This window comes from Oncorhynchus keta, chromosome 29 (genome assembly GCF_023373465.1).
Source record: "Oncorhynchus keta strain PuntledgeMale-10-30-2019 chromosome 29, Oket_V2, whole genome shotgun sequence".
NCBI classification, from domain to species: domain Eukaryota; kingdom Metazoa; phylum Chordata; class Actinopteri; order Salmoniformes; family Salmonidae; genus Oncorhynchus; species Oncorhynchus keta.
Genome location: NC_068449.1, coordinates 467,975 through 488,836, shown reverse-complemented (window position 1 = coordinate 488,836; position 20,862 = coordinate 467,975). Strand labels below are relative to the sequence as shown.

General features: G+C 51.2%; 1 protein-coding gene and 1 long non-coding RNA gene across 3 annotated transcripts in view; both read left to right on the top strand.

Moving 5' to 3' along the window:
• LOC118379070 (RNA-binding protein 25-like) overlaps positions 1 to 20,862 on the top strand; it is a 48,865-nt gene that overhangs the window by 15,909 nt on the left and 12,094 nt on the right. Inside the window, exons 8-11 of the mRNA XM_052485415.1 lie at positions 13,223 to 13,306; positions 16,905 to 17,218; positions 17,306 to 17,417; positions 19,719 to 19,808. Coding sequence (XP_052341375.1) covers positions 13,223 to 13,306; positions 16,905 to 17,218; positions 17,306 to 17,417; positions 19,719 to 19,808 — 600 coding nt within the window. The remainder of the gene's footprint in view (positions 1 to 13,222; positions 13,307 to 16,904; positions 17,219 to 17,305; positions 17,418 to 19,718; positions 19,809 to 20,862) is intronic.
• Positions 1,558 to 6,248, top strand: LOC127913452 (uncharacterized). 2 transcript variants are annotated; one of them, XR_008085558.1, is made up of 3 exons: positions 1,558 to 1,917; positions 3,998 to 4,028; positions 6,032 to 6,248. It is a non-coding gene; the product is annotated as an uncharacterized LOC127913452 (long non-coding RNA). The 2 variants fall into 2 exon arrangements; XR_008085557.1 differs by lacking the exon at positions 1,558 to 1,917 and adding an exon at positions 2,948 to 3,093.

The following is a 20,862-nucleotide window of genomic DNA, read 5'->3' as shown; positions in this document are numbered from 1 at the left end:
GAGAGGAGGTAGTAGCGTCCGTTCCCCTGGAGAGAGGAGGTAGTAGCGTCCGTTCCTCTGGAGAGAGGAGGTAGTAGCGTCCGTTCCGCTGGAGAGAGGAGGTAGTAGCGTCCGTTCCGCTGGAGAGAGGAGGTAGTAGCTTCCGTTCCCCTGGAGAGAGGAGGTAGTAGCGTACGTTCCCCTGGAGAGAGGAGGTAGTAGTGTACGTTCCCCTGGAGAGAGGAGGTAGTAGCTTCCGTTCCATTGGAGAGAGGAGGTAGTAGCGTCCGTTCCTCTGGAGAGAGGAGGTAGTAGCTTCCGTTCCGCTGGAGAGAGGAGGTAGTAGCGTCTGTTCCATTGGAGAGAGGTAGTAGCTTCCGTTCCCTGGAGAGAGGAGGTAGTAGCGTCTGTTCCACTGGAGAGAGGAGGTAGTAGTGTACGTTCCCCTGGAGAGAGGAGGTAGTAGCTTCCGTTCCATTGGAGAGAGGTAGTAGCTTCCGTTCCCCTGGAGAGAGGAGGTAGTAGCGTACGTTCCCCTGGAGAGAGGAGGTAGTAGCGTACGTTCCCCTGGAGAGAGGAGGTAGTAGCGTACGTTCCCCTGGAGAGAGGAGGTAGTAGCGTCCGTTCCCCTGGAGAGAGGAGGTAGTAGCGTCCGTTCCACTGGAGAGAGGAGGTAGTAGCGTCCGTTCCACTGAACAGAGGAGGTAGTAGCGTCCGTTCCGCTGGAGAGAGGAGGTAGTAGCGTCCGTTCCCCTGGAGAGAGGAGGTAGTAGCGTCCGTTCTGCTGGAGAGAGGAGGTAGTAGCGTCCGTTCCCCTGGAGAGAGGATGTAGTAGCGTCCGTTCCACTGAACAGAGGAGGTAGTAGCCTCCGTTCCGCTGGAGAGAGGAGGTAGTAGCGTCCGTTCCACTGGAGAGAGGAGGTAGTAGCGTCCGTTCCACTGGAGAGAGGAGGTAGTAGCGTCCGTTCCGCTGGAGAGAGGAGGTAGTAGCGTCCGTTCCACTGAACAGAGGAGGTAGTAGCGTCCGTTCCTCTGGCGAGAGGAGGTAGTAGCGTCCGTTCCGCTGGAGAGAGGAGGTAGTAGCGTCCGTTCCGCTGAAGAGAGGAGGTAGTAGCGTCCGTTCCACTGGAGAGAGGAGGTAGTAGCGTCCGTTCCGCTGGAGAGAGGAGGTAGTAGCGTCCGTTCCACTGGAGAGAGGAGGTAGTAGCGTCCGTTCCTCTGGAGAGAGGAGGTAGTAGCGTCCGTTCCTCTGGAGAGAGGAGGTAGTAGCGTCCGTTCCTCTGGAGAGAGGAGGGAGTAGCGTCCGTTCCTCTGGAGAGAGAGGAGGTAGTAGCGTCCGTTCCTCTGGAGAGAGGAGGTAGTAGCGTCCGTTCCTCTGGAGAGAGGAGGTAGTAGCGTCCGTTCAGAGGAGGTAGTAGCGTCCGTTCCACTGGAGAGAGGAGGTAGTAGCGTCCGTTCCACTGAAGAGAGGAGGTAGTAGCGTCCGTTCCACTGGAGAGAGGAGGGAGTAGCGTCCGTTCCACTGGAGAGAGGAGGTAGTAGCGTCCGTTCCGCTGGAGAGAGAAGGTAGTAGCGTCCGTTCCGCTGGAGAGAGGAGGTAGTAGCGTCCGTTCCGCTGGAGAGAGGAGGTAGTAGCGTCCGTTCCACTGGAGAGAGGAGGTAGTAGCGTCCGTTCCACTGGAGAGAGGAGGTAGTAGCGTCCGTTCCACTGGAGAGAGGAGGTAGTAGCGTCCGTTCCACTGGAGAGAGGAGGGAGTAGCGTCCGTTCCGCTGGAGAGAGGAGGTAGTAGCGTCCGTTCCTCTGGAGAGAGGAGGTAGTAGCGTCCGTTCCTCTGGAGAGAGGAGGTAGTAGCGTCCGTTCCGCTGGAGAGAGGAGGTAGTAGCGTCCGTTCCACTGGAGAGAGGAGGTAGTAGCGTCCGTTCCGCTGGAGAGAGGAGGTAGTAGCGTCCGTTCCGCTGGAGAGAGGAGGTAGTAGCGTCCGTTCCACTGGAGAGAGGAGGTAGTAGCTTCCGTTCCACTGGAGAGAGGAGGTAGTAGCGTCCGTTCCCCTGGAGAGAGGAGGTAGTAGCGTCCGTTCCTCTGGAGAGAGGAGGTAGTAGCGTCCGTTCAGAGGAGGTAGTAGCGTCCGTTCCACTGGAGAGAGGAGGTAGTAGCGTCCGTTCCCCTGGAGAGAGGAGGTAGTAGCGTCCGTTCCACTGGAGAGAGGAGGTAGTAGCGTCCGTTCCACCGGGAGAGAGAAGGTAGTAGCGTCCGTTCCACTGGAGACAGGAGGTAGTAGCCTCCGTTCCACTGGAGAGAGGAGGTAGTAGCGTCCGTTCCGCTGGAGAGAGGAGGTAGTAGCGTCCGTTCCGCTGGAGAGAGGAGGTAGTAGCGTCCGTTCCACTGGAGAGAGGAGGTAGTAGCGTCCGTTCCACTGAACAGAGGAGGTAGTAGCGTCCGTTCCGCTGGAGAGAGGAGGTAGTAGCGTCAGTTCCGCTGGAGAGAGGAGGTAGTAGCGTCCGTTCCACTGGAGAGAGAGGAGGTAGTAGCGTCCGTTCCACTGGAGAGAGGAGGTAGTAGCGTCCGTTCCCTGGAGAGAGGAGGTAGTAGCGTCCGTTCCACTGGAGAGAGGAGGTAGTAGCGTCCGTTCCACTGGAGAGAGGAGGTAGTAGCGTCCGTTCCACCGGAGAGAGAGGAGGTAGTAGCGTCCGTTCCACTGGAGAGAGGAGGTAGTAGCGTCCGTTCCACTGGAGAGAGGAGGTAGTAGCGTCCCTTCCACTGGAGAGAGGAGGTAGTAGCGTCCGTTCCACCGGAGAGAGAGGAGGTAGTAGCGTCCGTTCCGCTGGAGAGAGGAGGTAGTAGCGTCCGTTCCGCTGGAGAGAGGAGGTAGTAGCTTCCGTTCCGCAGAACAGGGGAGGTAGTAGCGTCCGTTCCGCTGGAGAGAGGAGGTAGTAGCGTTTGTTCCACTGGAGAGAGGAGGTAGTAGCGTCCGTTCCGCTGGAGAGAGGAGGTAGTAGCGTCCGTTCCGCTGAACAGAGGAGGTAGTAGCGTCCGTTCCCCTGGAGAGAGGAGGTAGTAGCGTCCGTTCCACTGGAGAGAGGAGGTAGTAGCGTCCGTTCCGCTGGAGAGAGGAGGTAGTAGCGTCCGTTCCCTGGAGAGAGGAGGTATTAGCGTCCGTTCCGCTGAAGAGAGGAGGTAGTAGCTTCCGTTCCGCAGAACAGGGGAGGTAGTAGCGTCCGTTCCGCTGGAGAGAGGAGGTAGTAGCGTCCGTTCCGCTGGAGAGAGGAGGTAGTAGCGTCCGTTCCCTGGAGAGAGGAGGTAGTAGCGTCCGTTCCGCTGGAGAGAGGAGGTAGTAGCGTCCGTTCCACTGGAGAGAGGAGGTAGTAGCGTCCGTTCCACTGGAGAGAGGAGGTAGTAGCGTCCGTTCCACTGGAGAGAGGAGGTAGTAGCGTCCGTTCCGCTGAAGAGAGGAGGTAGTAGCGTCCGTTCCACTGGAGAGGAGGTAGTAGCGTCCGTTCCGCCGGAGTAGTAGCGTCTGTTCCGCCGGAGAGAGAGGAGGTAGTAGCGTCTGTTCCGCCGGAGAGAGAGGAGGTAGTAGCGTCCGTTCCGCTGGAAGAGGAGGTAGTAGCGTCCGTTCCGCTGGAGAGAGGAGGTAGTAGCGTCCGTTCCGCTGGAGAGAGGAGGTAGTAGCGTCCGTTCCTCTGAGAGGAGGTAGGAGAGAGGAGGTAGTAGCGTCCGTTCCTCTGGAGAGAGGAGGTAGTAGCGTCCGTTCCTCTGGAGAGAGAGGAGGTAGTAGCGTCCGTTCCTCTGGAGAGAGGAGGTAGTAGCGTCCGTTCCGCTGGAGAGAGGAAGTAGTAGCGTCCGTTCCTCTGGAGAGAGGAGGTAGTAGCGTCCGTTCCACTGGAGAGAGGAGGTAGTAGCGTCCGTTCCACTGGAGAGAGGAGGTAGTAGCGTCCGTTCCACTGGAGAGAGAGAGGTAGTAGCGTCCGTTCCACTGGAGAGAGGAGGTAGTAGCGTTCGTTCCACTGGAAAGAGGAGGAAGTAGCGTCCGTTCCACTGGAGAGAGGAGGTAGTAGCCTCCGTTCCACTGGGAGAGAGGAGGTAGTAGCCTCCGTTCCACCGGAGAGAGGAGGTAGTAGCGTCTGTTCAGAGGAGGTAGTAGCGTCCGTTCCGCTGGAGAGAGGAGGTAGTAGCGTCTGTTCCGCTGGAGAGAGCGGTAGTAGCGTCTGTTCCACTGGAGAGAGGAGGTAGTAGCTTCCGTTCCATTGGAGAGAGGTAGTAGCTTCCGTTCCCCTGGAGAGAGGAGGTAGTAGCGTACGTTCCCTGGAGAGAGGAGGTAGTAGCCTCCGTTCCACCGGAGAGAGGAGGTAGTAGCGTCTGTTCAGAGGAGGTAGTAGCGTCCGTTCCGCTGGAGAGAGGAGGTAGTAGCGTCTGTTCCGCTGGAGAGAGGCGGTAGTAGCGTCTGTTCCACTGGAGAGAGGAGGTAGTAGCTTCCGTTCCATTGGAGAGAGGTAGTAGCTTCCGTTCCCCTGGAGAGAGGAGGTAGTAGCGTCGTTCCCCTGGAGAGAGGAGGTAGTAGCGTCCGTTCCACTGGAGAGAGGAGGTAGTAGCGTCCGTTCCACTGGAGAGAGAGGAGGTAGTAGCGTCCGTTCCCTGGAGAGAGGAGGTAGTAGCGTCGTTCCCCTGGAGAGAGGAGGTAGTAGCGTCGTTCCCCTGGAGAGAGGAGGTAGTAGCGTCCGTTCCCTGGAGAGAGGAGGTAGTAGCGTCCGTTCCCTGGAGAGAGGAGGTAGTAGCGTCCGTTCCACTGGAGAGAGGAGGTAGTAGCGTCCGTTCCACTGAACAGAGGAGGTAGTAGCGTCCGTTCCACTGGAGAGAGGAGGTAGTAGCGTCCGTTCCCCTGGAGAGAGGAGGTAGTAGCGTCCGTTCTGCTGGAGAGAGGAGGTAGTAGCGTCCGTTCCGCTGGAGAGAGAGGAGGTAGTAGCGTCCGTTCTGCTGGAGAGAGGAGGTAGTAGCGTCCGTTCCTGGAGAGAGGAGGTAGTAGCGTCCGTTCCGCTGGAGAGAGGAGGTAGTAGCGTCCGTTCCACTGAACAGAGGAGGTAGTAGCGTCCGTTCCGCTGGAGAGAGGAGGTAGTAGCGTCCGTTCTGCTGGAGAGAGGAGGTAGTAGCGTCCGTTCCCTGGAGAGAGGAGGTAGTAGCGTCCGTTCCGCTGGAGAGAGGAGGTAGTAGCGTCCGTTCCACTGAACAGAGGAGGTAGTAGCGTCCGTTCCACTGGAGAGAGGAGGTAGTAGCGTCCGTTCCACTGGAGAGAGGAGGTAGTAGCGTCCGTTCCACTGGAGAGAGGAGGTAGTAGCGTCCGTTCCACTGGAGAGAGGAGGTAGTAGCGTCCGTTCCGCTGGAGAGAGGAGGTAGTAGCGTCCGTTCCGCTGGAGAGAGGAGGTAGTAGCGTCCGTTCCACTGAACAGAGGAGGTAGTAGCGTCCGTTCCACTGGAGAGAGGAGGTAGTAGCGTCCGTTCCACTGGAGAGAGGAGGTAGTAGCGTCCGTTCCTCTGGAGAGAGGAGGTAGTAGCGTCCGTTCAGAGGAGGTAGTAGCGTCCGTTCCACTGGAGAGAGGAGGTAGTAGCGTCCGTTCCGCTGGAGAGAGGAGGTAGTAGCGTCCGTTCCACTGGAGAGAGGAGGTAGTAGCGTCCGTTCCACTGGAGAGAGGAGGTAGTAGCGTCCGTTCCTCTGGAGAGAGGAGGTAGTAGCGTCCGTTCCACTGGAGAGAGGAGGTAGTAGCTTCCGTTCCACTGAACAGAGGAGGTAGTAGCGTCCGTTCCACTGGAGAGAGGAGGGAGTAGCGTCCGTTCCACTGAACAGAGGAGGTAGTAGCGTCCGTTCCACTGGAGAGAGGAGGTAGTAGCGTCCGTTCCTCTGGAGAGAGGAGGTAGTAGCGTCCGTTCCTCTGGAGAGAGGAGGTAGTAGCGTCCGTTCAGAGGGGAGGTAGTAGCGTCCGTTCTCTGGAGAGAGGAGGTAGTAGCGTCCGTTCCACTGGAAAGAGGAGGTAGTAGCGTCCGTTCCACTGAACAGAGGAGGTAGTAGCGTCCGTTCCACTGGAGAGAGGAGGTAGTAGCCTCCGTTCCACTGGAGAGAGGAGGTAGTAGCGTCCGTTCCACTGGAGAGAGGAGGTAGTAGCGTCCGTTCCACTGAACAGAGGAGGTAGTAGCCTCCGTTCCGCTGGAGAGAGGAGGTAGTAGCGTCCGTTCCACTGGAGAGAGGAGGTAGTAGCGTCCGTTCCACTGAACAGAGGAGGTAGTAGCGTCCGTTCCACTGGAGAGAGGAGGTAGTAGCGTCCGTTCCTCTGGAGAGAGGAGGTAGTAGCGTCCGTTCCTCTGGAGAGAGGAGGTAGTAGCGTCCGTTCAGAGGAGGTAGTAGCGTCCGTTCCACTGGAGAGAGGAGGTAGTAGCGTCCGTTCCACTGAAGAGAGGAGGTAGTAGCGTCCGTTCCACTGGAGAGAGGAGGTAGTAGCGTCCGTTCCACTGGAGAGAGGAGGTAGTAGCGTCCGTTCCCCTGGAGAGAGGAGGTAGTAGCGTCCGTTCCACTGGAGAGAGGAGGTAGTAGCTTCCGTTCCACTGAACAGAGGAGGTAGTAGCGTCCGTTCCACTGGAGAGAGGAGGGAGTAGCGTCCGTTCCACTGAACAGAGGAGGTAGTAGCGTCCGTTCCACTGGAGAGAGGAGGTAGTAGCGTCCGTTCCTCTGGAGAGAGGAGGTAGTAGCGTCCGTTCCTCTGGAGAGAGGAGGTAGTAGCGTCCGTTCAGAGGAGGTAGTAGCGTCCGTTCCACTGGAGAGAGGAGGTAGTAGCGTCCGTTCCACTGGAGAGAGGAGGGAGTAGCGTCCGTTCCACTGGAGAGAGGAGGGAGTAGCGTCCGTTCCACTGGGAGAGAGGAGGTAGTAGCGTCCGTTCCACTGGAGAGAGGAGGTAGTAGCGTCCGTTCCACTGGAGAGAGGAGGTAGTAGCGTCCGTTCCACTGGAGAGAGAAGGTAGTAGCGTCCGTTCCACTGGAGAGAGAGGAGGTAGTAGCGTCCGTTCCACTGGGAGAGAGGAGGGAGTAGCGTCCGTTCCACTGGAGAGAGGAGGTAGTAGCGTCCGTTCCACTGGAGAGAGAAGGTAGTAGCGTCCGTTCCACTGGAGAGAGGAGGTAGTAGCGTCCGTTCCGCTGGAGAGAGGAGGTAGTAGCGTCCGTTCCCGCTGGAGAGAGAGAGGTAGTAGCGTCCGTTCCACTGGAGAGAGAAGGGAGTAGCGTCCGTTCCACTGGAGAGAGGAGGTAGTAGCGTCCGTTCCACTGGAGAGAGGAGGTAGTAGCGTCCGTTCCTCTGGAGAGAGGAGGTAGTAGCGTCCGTTCCACTGGAGAGAGGAGGTAGTAGCGTCCGTTCCCCTGGAGAGAGGAGGTAGTAGCGTCCGTTCCACTGGAGAGAGGAGGTAGTAGCGTCCGTTCCACTGGAGAGAGGAGGTAGTAGCGTCCGTTCCACTGGAGAGAGGAGGTAGTAGCGTCCGTTCCACTGGAGAGGAGGGAGTAGCGTCCGTTCCACTGGAGAGAGGAGGTAGTAGCGTCCGTTCCACTGGAGAGAGGAGGTAGTAGCGTCCGTTCCTCTGGAGAGAGGAGGTAGTAGTGTCCGTTCCACTGGAGAGAGGAGGTAGTAGCGTCCGTTCCCTGGAGAGAGGAGGGAGTAGCGTCCGTTCCACTGGAGAGAGAGGAGGTAGTAGCGTCCGTTCCACTGGAGAGAGGAGGTAGTAGCGTCCGTTCCTCTGGAGAGAGGAGGTAGTAGCGTCCGTTCCCCTGGAGAGAGGAGGTAGTAGCGTCCGTTCCACTGGAGAGAGGAGGTAGTAGCGTCCGTTCCACTGGAGAGAGGAGGTAGTAGCGTCCGTTCCCTGGAGAGAGGAGGTAGTAGCGTCCGTTCCACTGGAGAGAGGAGGTAGTAGCGTCCGTTCCTCTGGAGAGAGGAGGTAGTAGCGTCCGTTCCACTGGAGAGAGGAGGTAGTAGCGTCCGTTCCACTGGAGAGAGGAGGTAGTAGCGTCCGTTCCACTGGAGAGAGGAGGTAGTAGCGTCCGTTCCACTGGAGAGAGGAGGTAGTAGCGTCCGTTCCACTGGAGAGAGGAGGTAGTAGCGTCCGTTCCACTGGAGAGAGGAGGTAGTAGCGTCCGTTCAGAGGAGGAGGTAGTAGCGTCCGTTCCACTGGAGAGAGGAGGTAGTAGCGTCCGTTCCACTGAAGAGAGGAGGTAGTAGCGTCCGTTCCACTGGAGAGGAGGTAGTAGCGTCCGTTCCACTGGAGAGAGGAGGTAGTAGCGTCCGTTCCACTGGAGAGAGGAGGTAGTAGCGTCCGTTCCACTGGAGAGAGGAGGTAGTAGCGTCCGTTCCACTGGAGAGAGGAGGTAGTAGCGTCCGTTCCACTGGAGAGAGGAGGTAGTAGCGTCCGTTCCACTGGAGAGAGGAGGTAGTAGCGTCCGTTCCGCTGGAGAGAGGAGGTAGTAGCGTCCGTTCCACTGGAGAGAGGAGGTAGTAGCGTCCGTTCCACTGGAGAGAGGAGGTAGTAGCGTCCGTTCCGCTGGAGAGAGGAGGTAGTAGCGTCCGTTCCACTGGAGAGAGGAGGTAGTAGCGTCCGTTCCACTGGAGAGAGGAGGTAGTAGCGTCCGTTCCACTGGAGAGAGGAGGTAGTAGCGTCCGTTCCACTGGAGAGAGGAGGTAGTAGCGTCCGTTCCTCTGGAGAGAGGAGGTAGTAGCATCCGTTCCACTGGAGAGAGGAGGTAGTAGCGTCCGTTCCCTGGAGAGAGGAGGTAGTAGCGTCCGTTCCGCTGGAGAGAGGGTAGGTAGTAGCGTCCGTTCCACTGGAGAGAGGAGGTAGTAGCGTCCGTTCCACTGGAGAGAGGAGGTAGTAGCGTCCGTTCCACTGGAGAGAGGAGGGAGTAGCGTCCGTTCCACTGGAGAGAGGAGGTAGTAGCGTCCGTTCCACTGGAGAGAGGAGGTAGTAGCGTCCGTTCCTCTGGAGAGAGGAGGTAGTAGCGTCCGTTCCACTGGAGAGAGGAGGTAGTAGCGTCCGTTCCCTGGAGAGAGGAGGGAGTAGCGTCCGTTCCACTGGAGAGAGGAGGTAGTAGCTTCCGTTCCATTGGAGAGAGGAGGTAGTAGCGTCCGTTCCTCTGGAGAGAGGAGGTAGTAGCTTCCGTTCCGCTGGAGAGAGGAGGTAGTAGCTTCCGTTCCCCTGGAGAGAGGAGGTAGTAGCGTACGTTCCCCTGGAGAGAGGAGGTAGTAGCGTCCGTTCCCTGGAGAGAGGAGGTAGTAGCGTCCGTTCCACTGGAGAGAGGAGGTAGTAGCGTCCGTTCCTCTGGAGAGAGGAGGTAGTAGCGTCCGTTCCCCTGGAGAGAGGAGGTAGTAGCGTCCGTTCCCCTGGAGAGAGGAGGTAGTAGCGTCCGTTCCCCTGGAGAGAGGAGGTAGTAGCGTCCGTTCCACTGGAGAGAGGAGGTAGTAGCGTCCGTTCCACTGGAGAGAGGAGGTAGTAGCGTCCGTTCCTCTGGAGAGAGGAGGTAGTAGCGTCCGTTCAGAGGAGGTAGTAGCGTCCGTTCCACTGGAGAGAGGAGGTAGTAGCGTCCGTTCCACTGAAGAGAGGAGGTAGTAGCGTCCGTTCCACTGGAGAGAGGAGGTAGTAGCGTCCGTTCCACTGGAGAGAGGAGGTAGTAGCGTCCGTTCCACTGGAGAGAGGAGGTAGTAGCGTCCGTTCCACTGGAGAGAGGAGGTAGTAGCGTCCGTTCCACTGGAGAGAGGAGGTAGTAGCGTCCGTTCCACTGGAGAGAGGAGGTAGTAGCGTCCGTTCCGCTGGAGAGAGGAGGTAGTAGCGTCCGTTCCGCTGGAGAGAGGAGGTAGTAGCGTCCGTTCCGCTGGAGAGAGGAGGTAGTAGCGTCCGTTCCGCTGGAGAGAGGAGGTAGTAGCGTCCGTTCCACTGGAGAGAGGAGGTAGTAGCGTCCGTTCCACTGGAGAGAGGAGGTAGTAGCGTCCGTTCCACTGGAGAGAGGAGGTAGTAGCGTCCGTTCCACTGGAGAGAGGAGGTAGTAGCGTCCGTTCCACTGGAGAGAGGAGGTAGTAGCGTCCGTTCCACTGGAGAGAGGAGGTAGTAGCGTCCGTTCCGCTGGAGAGAGGAGGTAGTAGCGTCCGTTCCTCTGGAGAGAGGAGGTAGTAGCATCCGTTCCACTGGAGAGAGGAGGTAGTAGCGTCCGTTCCACTGGAGAGAGGAGGTAGTAGCGTCCGTTCCACCGGAGAGAGGAGGTAGTAGCGTCCGTTCCACCGGAGAGAGGAGGTAGTAGCGTCCGTTCCACTGGAGAGAGGAGGTATGACTGCAGGCTACCAGTAAGCGACCACTTCCTTCTGGTAGAATTTACCATCTGTAAGTCCTAGTCCCATTTGGAGGATTTAAAAGGTCCAATGCAGATGTTTTTATTATTTTAAATCACAATATCAAATCATCTCTGCATTGTTTTCAATAGAAATTGTCAAAAAGAAACAAAAATAGCTTCTTCGCAAAGAGCAATTTCCCAAGCAGGAAATTAGCTAGGACTGTCTGGAAGTGGTCTTGAGTGGAAAGGGCAAACACTGAACATGTGCTGTTATTGGCAGAGAGGTTTGGAACTCTCTTTCTTATTGGTCTATTAACTAATTTACTGCAAGGTGATGTCACAGTGGAACGCCAAAACTCCATCCCACCAAAACAGGTGGGTATTTCTGTTCTTTTCAAACAGCTCTTACACTAAATGGGCATTATCATAATGTTCATGATTTCACAGTATTATTCTAACCTCATCGTGTGGAAATATAATATAAATATAAACACAGGATATCACATTTTAAATGCGCCGGCCCTTTAAATTCTTCAGTCACCATTTTGTGAGAGATTGTCATCTTATCAATCTGATTTGCATACGGAGTGTGTTTTGTTTCTTTACTTACTTGAACCTTGAAAAAGTATTCATCCCCCTTGGCGTTTTTCCTATTTTGTTGCGTTACAACCTGTCATTTAAATATAAATACAACCTGTTTATTGAAATGGATGTGTAATTTCATGTAATGGACAAACACAAAATAGTACAAATTGGTGAAGTGATTTTTTAAATTTTTTTATTACTAAAAAAATATGCAAAAGTAGTGTGCGATTGCATAAAAATGGACTTTATTTAAGTGTCACATGATCTCAGTGTATATATACAGCTGTTCTGAAAGAACCCAGAGTCCGCAACACCAGTAAGCAAGGGGCTCCATGAAGACCAAGGAGCTCTCCAAACAGGTCAGGGACAAAGTTGTGGAGAAGTACAGATCAGGGTTGGATTATACAAAAATATCAGAAACTTTGAACATCCCACGGAGCACCATTTTAAATCCACTATTAAAAAATTGAAAGAATATGGCACCACCACAAACCTGCGAAGAGTGGACCGCCCACCAAAACTCACGGACCAGGCAAGGAGGGCATTAATCAGAGAGGCAACAAAGAGACCAAAGATAAGCCTGAAGGAGCTGCAAAGCTCCACAGCGGAGATTGGAGTATCTGTCCACAGGACCACTTTAAGCCGTACACTCCACAGAGCTGGGCTTTACGGAATAGTGGCCAGAAAAAAGCCATTGCTTAAAGAGAAAAATAAGCAGAGACGTTTGGTGTTCGCCAAAAGGCATCTGGGAGACTCAAAAACATATGGAAGATGGTGGTCAGATGAGACTAAAATTGAGCTTTTTGGCCACCAAGGAAAACGCTGTCTGGCGCAAAACCCAACACCTCTCATCACCCCGAGAACACAGTGAAGCATGGTGGTGGCAGCATCATGCTGTGGGAATGTTTTTGATCAGCAGGGACTGGGAAACTGGTCAGAATTTAACCAATGATGGATGGCGCTAAATACAGGGAAATTCTTGAGGGAAACCTCTAGTGCCAAACTTATAGAGACTTCCAAGAGACTTGCAGCTGTAATTGCTGCAAAAGGTGGCTCAACAAAGTATTGACTTTTTTTTCACAAGAAAATGTTTTGCATCTTCAAAGTGGTAGGCATGTTGTGTAAATCAAATGATACATCCTCCCCCCAAAAGTGGATTTTTAATTCCAGGTTGAAAGTGCAACACAATAGGAGAAATGCCAAGGCGGGTGAATACTTTCGCAAGGCGCTGTATGTTCCAGGAGGACATGGACGCCGTAGAGATTAAATAAAGTTGGTCAATGTAAATGCATGTATTAATTCAGCCCCACTGCGAGCTACCAACCAATGCTACTACTATTAGTGATTCTGGTTGACCTGAAATCATAAAGGTGTTCTCACACCCCATTGGTCATATTTAAATACTAGCGAGTTGCCATTTTGTGGCGAGAGAATGCCATCTTATCAAACTCATTTACATACATTTACCGGACACTCATTCAAATTGGTGGATTTGGCTATTTCAGCCACACCCGTTGCTGAGAGGTGTATAAAATCGAGCACGCAGCCATGCAATCTCCATAGACAAACATTGTCAGTAGAATAGCCCTTTACTAACGAGCTCAGTGACTTTCAACGTGGCACCGTCGTAGGAAGTCACCTTTCCAACGAGTCAGTTCGTAAAATTTCTAGCCCTGCTAGAGCTACCTCGGATCAACTATAAGTTGTGTTATTGTGAAGTGGAAACGTCTATGAGCAACAACGGCTCAGCCGCAGAGTGGTAGGCCACACAAGCTCACAGAACGGAACCACTGAGTTCTGAAGCGAGTAGCGTGTAAAAATCATCTGTTCTCGGTTGCACCACTCACTACCGAGTTCCAAACTGCCTCTGGAAGCAACGTCAGCATAAGAACTGTTAGTCGGGAGCTTCATGAAATGGGTTTCCATGGCCGAGCAGCCGCACACAAGCCCAAGATCACCATGCACAATGCCAAGTGTAACGTTACTAGAGTGGTGTGGCCACCTGACAGATTGGACTCTGGAGCAGTTCTCTGGATGGTGAAGTGTTTCATCACTTCACCAATGGCGTTTCCACTGATGAATCTGTCAGGTGGCCACACCACTCTAGCCGACGCTTGGCATAGTGTATGTACAGTAGTCTGTTTCGTGACTTGTCTCCCTGTACTGTATTACCTCCAGCCATTGGATAACCTGTTTCGTGACTTGTCTCCCTGTACTGTATTACCTCCAGCCATTGGATAACCTGTTTCGTGACTTGTCTCCCTGTACTGTATTACCTCCAGCCATTGGATAACCTGTTTCGTGACTTGTGTTTCCCAGGAGGACATCAATGTGATGGAGATGGAGGATGACAAAAGAGACCTGATATCCAGAGAGATCTCTAAGTTCCGGGACACTCACAAGGTAACACAGCCCACTGTTCTCTTACCTTACCGCTCACTCATTAAGCTTTGGAGAGAAAAGAACTACAATACCCACATCTGCACTACACCTAGTGTAGTTTCAACATCCTGTTACCTATTGGACTTCAAATTCATGTATTGAAAATCCTTCCTAAGATCATTCATTCATATTGTCAACAACATTAGTTGATATTTACTCATTTTGTGCATTTGATCAATTGAACTTGATAAAAATGTAATATTTTATAAACAATATGTAATCCATCAGTTGACAATGCCCTGCTATTTCAGTAGCCCCAACATTGTGGGATCAACTGTTAACTAATAGTGACTTGGGATGAAACTACGCAGTAGAACTACCAGCTAGAGAGTAGGGTGGATGTAATGTAATGGTTCTTTTAAATCTATTGATTATAAACCCCAACCATTATGGTAGACGATGTATTGATGAATCTCAGAGCTTTGGGGAGCGTGGATGTAAGCATCATCTTTTACTTTCTTCTCTCTACGTCTCGGGCGTTCCTTTCTGGAGGACATAGGGGCAGCTGGCTCTGAGACTGTTACTGCACTATATATATATATATATACGTTATGTACCCGACGCTGGTCAAAAGGAGTGTAATATGTTTATTATATCTTCATTTAACAAGTCAGTTAAGAACAAATTCTTATTTTCAATGACTGCCTACCGGGGAACAGTGGGTTTAACTGCCTGTTCAGGGGCAGAACGACAGATTTGTACCTTGTCAGCTCACCTTTCGGTTTCTAGCCCAACGCTCTAACCACTAGGCTTCCCTGCCGCCCCCATGTAGGGAATAGGAATGTGAACCCTCACCCCAGTCTGAGGTCCTGAGCGCTCTGGATCCTTGGTTTTCATCAAGGATCTCTCCGTTTATCTTCCCCTCGATCCTAGCTAATCTCCCAGTCCCTGCCGCTGAAAAACATCCCCACAGCTTGACGCTGCCACCACCATGCTTCACCATAGGGATGGCCAGGTTTCCTCCAGACGTGACGCTTGGCATTCAGGCCAAAGAGTTCAATCTTGGTTTCATCAGATCTTGTTTCTCATGGTCTGAGAGTCATTAGGTGCCTTTTGGCAAACTCCAAGCAGGCAGTCATGTCTTTTACTGAGGAGTGGCTTCCGTCTGGTCACTCTATCATCAAGGGCTGATTGGTAGAGTGCTGCAGAGATGGTTGTCCTTCTGGAATGTTCTCCCATCTCCACAGAGGCACTCTGGAGCTCTGTCAGAGTGACCATTGGGTTCTTGGTCACCTGCCTGACAAAGCCTCTTCTCCCCTAATTGCTCAGTTTGGCCGGACGGCCAGCTCTAGGAAGAGTCTTGGTGGTTCCAAACTTCTTTCATTTAAGAATGATGGAGGCCACTGTGTTCTTGGGGACCTTCAATGCTGCAGAATGATGGAGGCCACTGTGTTCTTGGGGACCTTCAATGCTGCAGAAATGTGTTGGTACCCTTCCCCAGATCTGTGCCTCGACACAATCCTGTCTCTGACCTCTAGGGACAATTCCTTCAACCTCATAGCTTGGTTTTTGCTCTGACATACACTGTCGACTGTGGGACCTTATATAGACAGGTGTGTGCCTTTCCAAATCATGTACAATCAATTGAATTTACCACAATTACAATCAAGTTGTAGAAACATCTCGAGGATGTTCAATGGAAAGGGGCTGCACCTGAACTCAAATTTGAGACTAATAGCAAAGGGTCTGAATAGTTATGTAAATATGTATTAAAACAGAAATACCTTTTGCAAAAAACTATTTTTGCTTTGTCATTATGGGGTATTGAGTCAATGTGGGGTATTGAGTCAATGTGGGGCATTGTGGGGTATTGAGTCATTGTGGGGTATTGAGTCATTGTGGGGTATTGAGTCATTGTGGGGTATTGAGTCATTGTGGGGTATTGAGTCATTGAGTCATTGTGGGGTATTGAGGCAATGTGGGGTATTGAGGCAATGTGGGGTATTGAGGCAATGTGGGGTATTGAGGCAATGTGGGCTATTGAGGCAATGTGGGCTATTGAGGCAATGTGGGCTATTGAGGCAATGTGGGCTATTGAGGCAATGTGGGCTATTGAGGCAATGTGGGCTATTGAGGCAATGTGGGCTATTGAGGCAATGTGGGCTATTGAGTCATTGCGGGGTATTGAGTCATTGCGGGGTATTGAGTCATTGCGGGGTATTGAGTCATTGCGGGGTATTGAGTCATTGCGGGGTATTGAGTCATTGCGGGGTATTGAGTCATTGAGTCATTGCGGGGTATTGAGTCATTGCGGGGTATTGAGTCATTGCGGGGTATTGAGTCATTGCGGGGTATTGAGTCATTGCGGGGTATTGAGTCATTGCGGGGTATTGAGTCATTGCGGGGTATTGAGTCATTGCGGGGTATTGAATCAATGTGGGGTATTGAGTCATTGTGGGGTATTGAGTCAATGTGGGGTATTGAATCAATGTGGGGTATTGAGTCATTCCGGGGTATTTTGTGTAGATTGATGAGGACCATTTTTTAAAATTCAATCAATTGTAGAACAAGGCTGTAACGTAACACAATGTGGACACAGGGGAAGGGGTCTGAATACTTTCTGAATTCACTGTAATAATCAAATCACATTATGTTGGTCACATACACGTGTTTAGCAGATGTTATTGCGGGTGTAGTGAAATGCTTGTGTTCCCGAGCGCCAACATTGCAGTTGTATCTAACAATTCACACATCTAAAAGTTAAAATAATGGAATTAATTAATATATAAATATTAAATCGAGCAATGTCGGAGTGGCATTAACTAAAATCCAGTATGTACATATGAGATGGAGTAAAGCAGTATGTAAACATTATTAAAGTGCCCGGTGATACCATGTCTATGTATGTAGGGCAGCAGCCTCTCAAGGTGCAGGGTAGAAGCCGGCTAGGGATGGCTATTTAACAGTCTTGAGATAGGAGGCGCTGTTGCGCAGGGAGGAGTTCAGTCCCAGGGCTGTGAGCATTGTGTGGTGTGTTTGGTAAGTCGATGTACAGCATCCTCACTAAATGCATTCCTTTTGTCCAGGTGGGTAGTGGGCATCGTCCGTAGGGATGTTGGGATACTGCACTGGTTTCCTAGACCCCAATGCGTGCATTCTTTACAATCGAGTCCAGTTCGGGTGTCACGTGGGCCTCTGGAAGCAACTTCAGCACAATACCTGTTTGTCGGGAGGCTCATGAAATGGGTTTTCCATGGCCGAGCAGTCGCACACAAGCCTCAGATCACCATGTGTAATGCCAAGCGTCAGCTGGAGTGGTGTAAAGCTCGCCGCTATTGGACTCTGGAGCAGTGGAAACGCTTTCTCTGAGGTGATGAATCACACTTCACCATCTGGTAGTCCGACGGACGAATCTAGGTTTGGCGGATGCCGGGAGAACGCTACCTGCCCCAATGCATAGTGCCAACTGTAAAGTTTGGTGTAGGAGAAATAATGGTCTAGGGCTTTTTTTTTTCATGGTTCAGGTAGCTTGTTCTCTCTCACTGCTGTGTTGACTGTGTTGTCTATGGGGGATAGAGCAGTAGAGTGACTAACACGGGCACTCCTCTTCTTCCTGTAGAAACTGGAGGAGGAGAAGGGTAAGAAAGAGCAGGAACGGCAAGAGATCGATAAGGACAGGAGGGAGAGGGACAAAGAGAGGGAGCGAGAGAGGGAGCGCCGGGACCGCGAGAGGGAGAAGGAGAAGGAGAGAAACGACAACATCAAGGAGAGAGAGCGGGACAGAGACCGGGACCGGATCGATCGGGAACGTGAACGGACAAAGGAGAGAGAGTGGGAACGAGGAGAGAGGGAACGAGGAGAGAGGGAGCGAGGAGAGAGGGAACGCGTGAAGGAGAGGAGTCGAGAAGTCAGCAAAGACCGCAGTAAATCCAGGTTGGTATGAGGTCTCTAGTTCAACAATCTGAGGCGCTAGTCGGCTGTCCAAGGGGCGAGTGTTTGAACTCGCGTCTCTGCCTGTAGAGAACGGAGCCGCGATGAGAAGAAACACGACCGCGAGGAAGATCAGGAGGAGGCGTACGAACGCAGGAAACTGGAGAGGAAGATGAGGGACAAGGAGACTGCCTACCAGGAAGTAAGTTTGACATGTAGTCCCATGTTTGACGAGGCTGAATTTATACCCTACGCAAGTACACAACGTAAAAACTACATTACCCACGGAGGAATGGTGGTAGTCCTGTGTCGTTGCGAAAATACACAAACATGCAACTCCATACGCGATTAACATTCTTATTTGCTAACAGCTTTCTTGCATTACAAACGTGTGTAGGGTAAATCAGGCTTTACTTTCGGCACTACTGCAATATACTGTCGTAGCATGAGAACACAACCAGTCTGACAACTCTTTCTGATTCCCTCAGGCTTAAGGCACTTAGGCATGTGTTCCAAATGGCCCCTTGTTCCCTATATAGTGCACTACTTTACACCAGAGCCCATATAGAACCCTATTCCCTATATAGTGCACTACTTTAGACCAGAGCCCTATGGCACCCTGTTCCCTATATAGTGCACTACTTTAGACCAGAGCCCTATAGAACCCTGTTCCCTATATAGTGCACTACTTTAGACCAGAGCCTTATAGAACCCCGTTCCCTATATAGTGCACTACTTTAGACCAGAGCCTTATAGAACCCCGTTCCCTATATAGTGCACTACTTTAGACCAGAGCCCTATAGAACCCTGTTCCCTATATAGTGCACTACTTTAGACCAGAGCCCTATAGAACCCTGTTCCCTATATAGTGCACTACTTTAGACCAGAGCCCTATAGAACCCTATTCCCTATATAGTGCACTACTTTAGACCAGAGTCCTATAGAACCCTGTTCCCTATATAGTGCACTACTTTAGACCAGAGCCTTATAGAACCCCGTTCCCTATATAGTGCACTACTTTAGACCAGAGCCCTATAGAACCCTGTTCCCTATATAGTGCACTACTTTAGACCAGAGCCCTATAGAACCCTGTTCCCTATATAGTGCACTACTTTAGACCAGAGCCCTATAGAACCCTGTTCCCTATATAGTGCACTACTTTAGACCAGAGCCCTATAGAACCCTGTTCCCTATATAGTGCACTACTTTAGACCAGGGCCCTATGGAACCCTATTCCCTATATAGTGCACTACTTTAGACCAGAGTCCTATATAACCCTGTTCCCTATATAGTGCACTACTTTAGACCAGAGCCCTATAGAACCCTGTTCCCTATATAGTGCACTACTTTAGACCAGAGCCCTATTCCCTATATAGTGCACTACTTTAGACCAGAGCCCTATTCCCTATATAGTGCACTACTTTAGACCAGAGCCATATTCCCTATATAGTGCACTACTTTAGACCAGAGCCCTATTCCCTATATAGTACACTACTATAGACCAGAGCCCTATTCCCTATATAGTGCACTACTTTAGACCAGAGCCCTATTCCCTATATAGTGCACTACTTTAGACCAGAGCCCTGTTCCCTATATAGTGCACTACTTTAGACCAGAGCCCTATTCCCTATATAGTGCACTACTTTAGACCAGAGCCCTATTCCCTATATAGTGCACTACTTTAGACCAGAGCCCTATTCCCTATATAGTGCACTACTTTAGACCAGAGCCCTATTCCCTATATAGTACACTACTTTAGACCAGAGCCCTATTCCCTATATAGTGGTACTACTTTAGACCAGAGCCCTATTCCCTATATAGTGCACTACTTTAGACCAGAGCCCTATTCCCTATATAGTACACTACTTTAGACCAGAGCCCTATAGAACCCTGTTCCCTATATAGTTCACTACTATAGACCAGAGCCCTATTCCCTATATAGTGCACTACTTTAGACCAGAGCCCTGTTCCCTATATAGTGCACTACTTTAGACCAGAGCCCTATTCCCTATATAGTGCACTACTTTAGACCAGAGCCCTATTCCCTATATAGTGCACTACTATAGACCAGAGCCCTATTCCCTATATAGTGCACTACTTTAGACCAGAGCCCTATTCCCTATATAGTGCACTACTTTAGACCAGAGCCCTATTCCCTATATAGTACACTACTTTAGACCAGAGCCCTATTCCCTATATAGTGGTACTACTTTAGACCAGAGCCCTATTCCCTATATAGTGCACTACTTTAGACCAGAGCCCTATTCCCTATATAGTGCACTACTTTAGACCAGAGCCCTATTCCCTATATAGTGCACTACTTTAGACCAGAGCAGGGTTCCATTTGGGACACAGCCACTGCGCTCTGTCTTCAGACAACTCAATTGAACACCGGTCTATGTATAGAATGCAAATTACAGTTGGTTTTGGATGCTGATTGGCTGAAACAGCATTCCGTGTGTGTGTGTGTATATATATCAGATGCTGTTACTCTTCTTCTCAGCGTCTGAAGAACTGGGAGATCAGGGAGAGGAAGAAGGCTCGGGACTACGACAAAGAGAACCAGAGAGAGGAGGAGAGACGCCATGAGATGGTCAGAGAGATGATTCTATACAGTATTCAGTCAGCCACCAATTGTGGCTAAGCTTGTGTTTGAATAAATTTATTTCATTTCATTTGCGATTTTCATGAATAGGAAAAGTTGCGTTATGCTAATGCGTTTGAGGCTATGATTACGCTCCCGGATACGGGATTGCTCGTCGCAAGAGGTTAAATATCCTACAATGTGATTTTCTGGATTTTTTTCCCTCATTTTGTCTGTCATAGTTGAAGTGGACCTATGATGAAAATTACAGGCCTCTCCCATCTTTTTAAGTGGGAGAACTTGCACAATTGGTGGCTGACTAAGTACTTGTTTTTGCCCCACTGTATATATCTTCTATAAGTATACAATCTTCCTGATTCTGTCAACCTGCAACTGTCACGTTCTAGTTTATATTTTCTATGGTAGAGTAGGTCAGGGCATGACTTGGGGGGTTTCTAGTTTATATTTTCTATGGTAGAGTAGGTCAGGGCGTGACGGGGGGTTGTTCTAGTTTATATTTTCTATGGTAGAGTAGGTCAGGGTGTGACTTGGGGGGTTGTTCTAGTTTATATTTTCTATGGTAGAGTAGGTCAGGGCGTGACGGGGGGTTGTTCTAGTTTATATTTTCTATGGTAGAGTAGGTCAGGTGTGACTTGGGGGTTGTTCTAGTTTATATTTTCTATGGTAGAGTAGGTCAGGGTGTGTTGTTCTAGTTTATATTTTCTATGGTAGAGTAGGTCAGGGTGTGACTTGGGGGGTTGTTCTAGTTTATATTTTCTATGGTAGAGTAGGTCAGGGCTTGACTGGGGGGTTGTTCTAGTTTCTATTTTCTATGGTAGAGTAGGTCAGGGCGTGACTTGGGGGGGTTTCTAGTTTATATTTTCTATGGTAGAGTAGGTCAGGGCGTGACTGGGGGGGTTGTTCTAGTTTATATTTTCTATGGTAGAGTAGGTCAGGGCGTGACTGGGGGGTGTTCTAGTTTATATTTTCTATGTGGTGTTCTAGGTTTGATTTTCTATGTTGGTGATTTGTATGATTCCCAATTAGAGGCAGCTGGTTATCG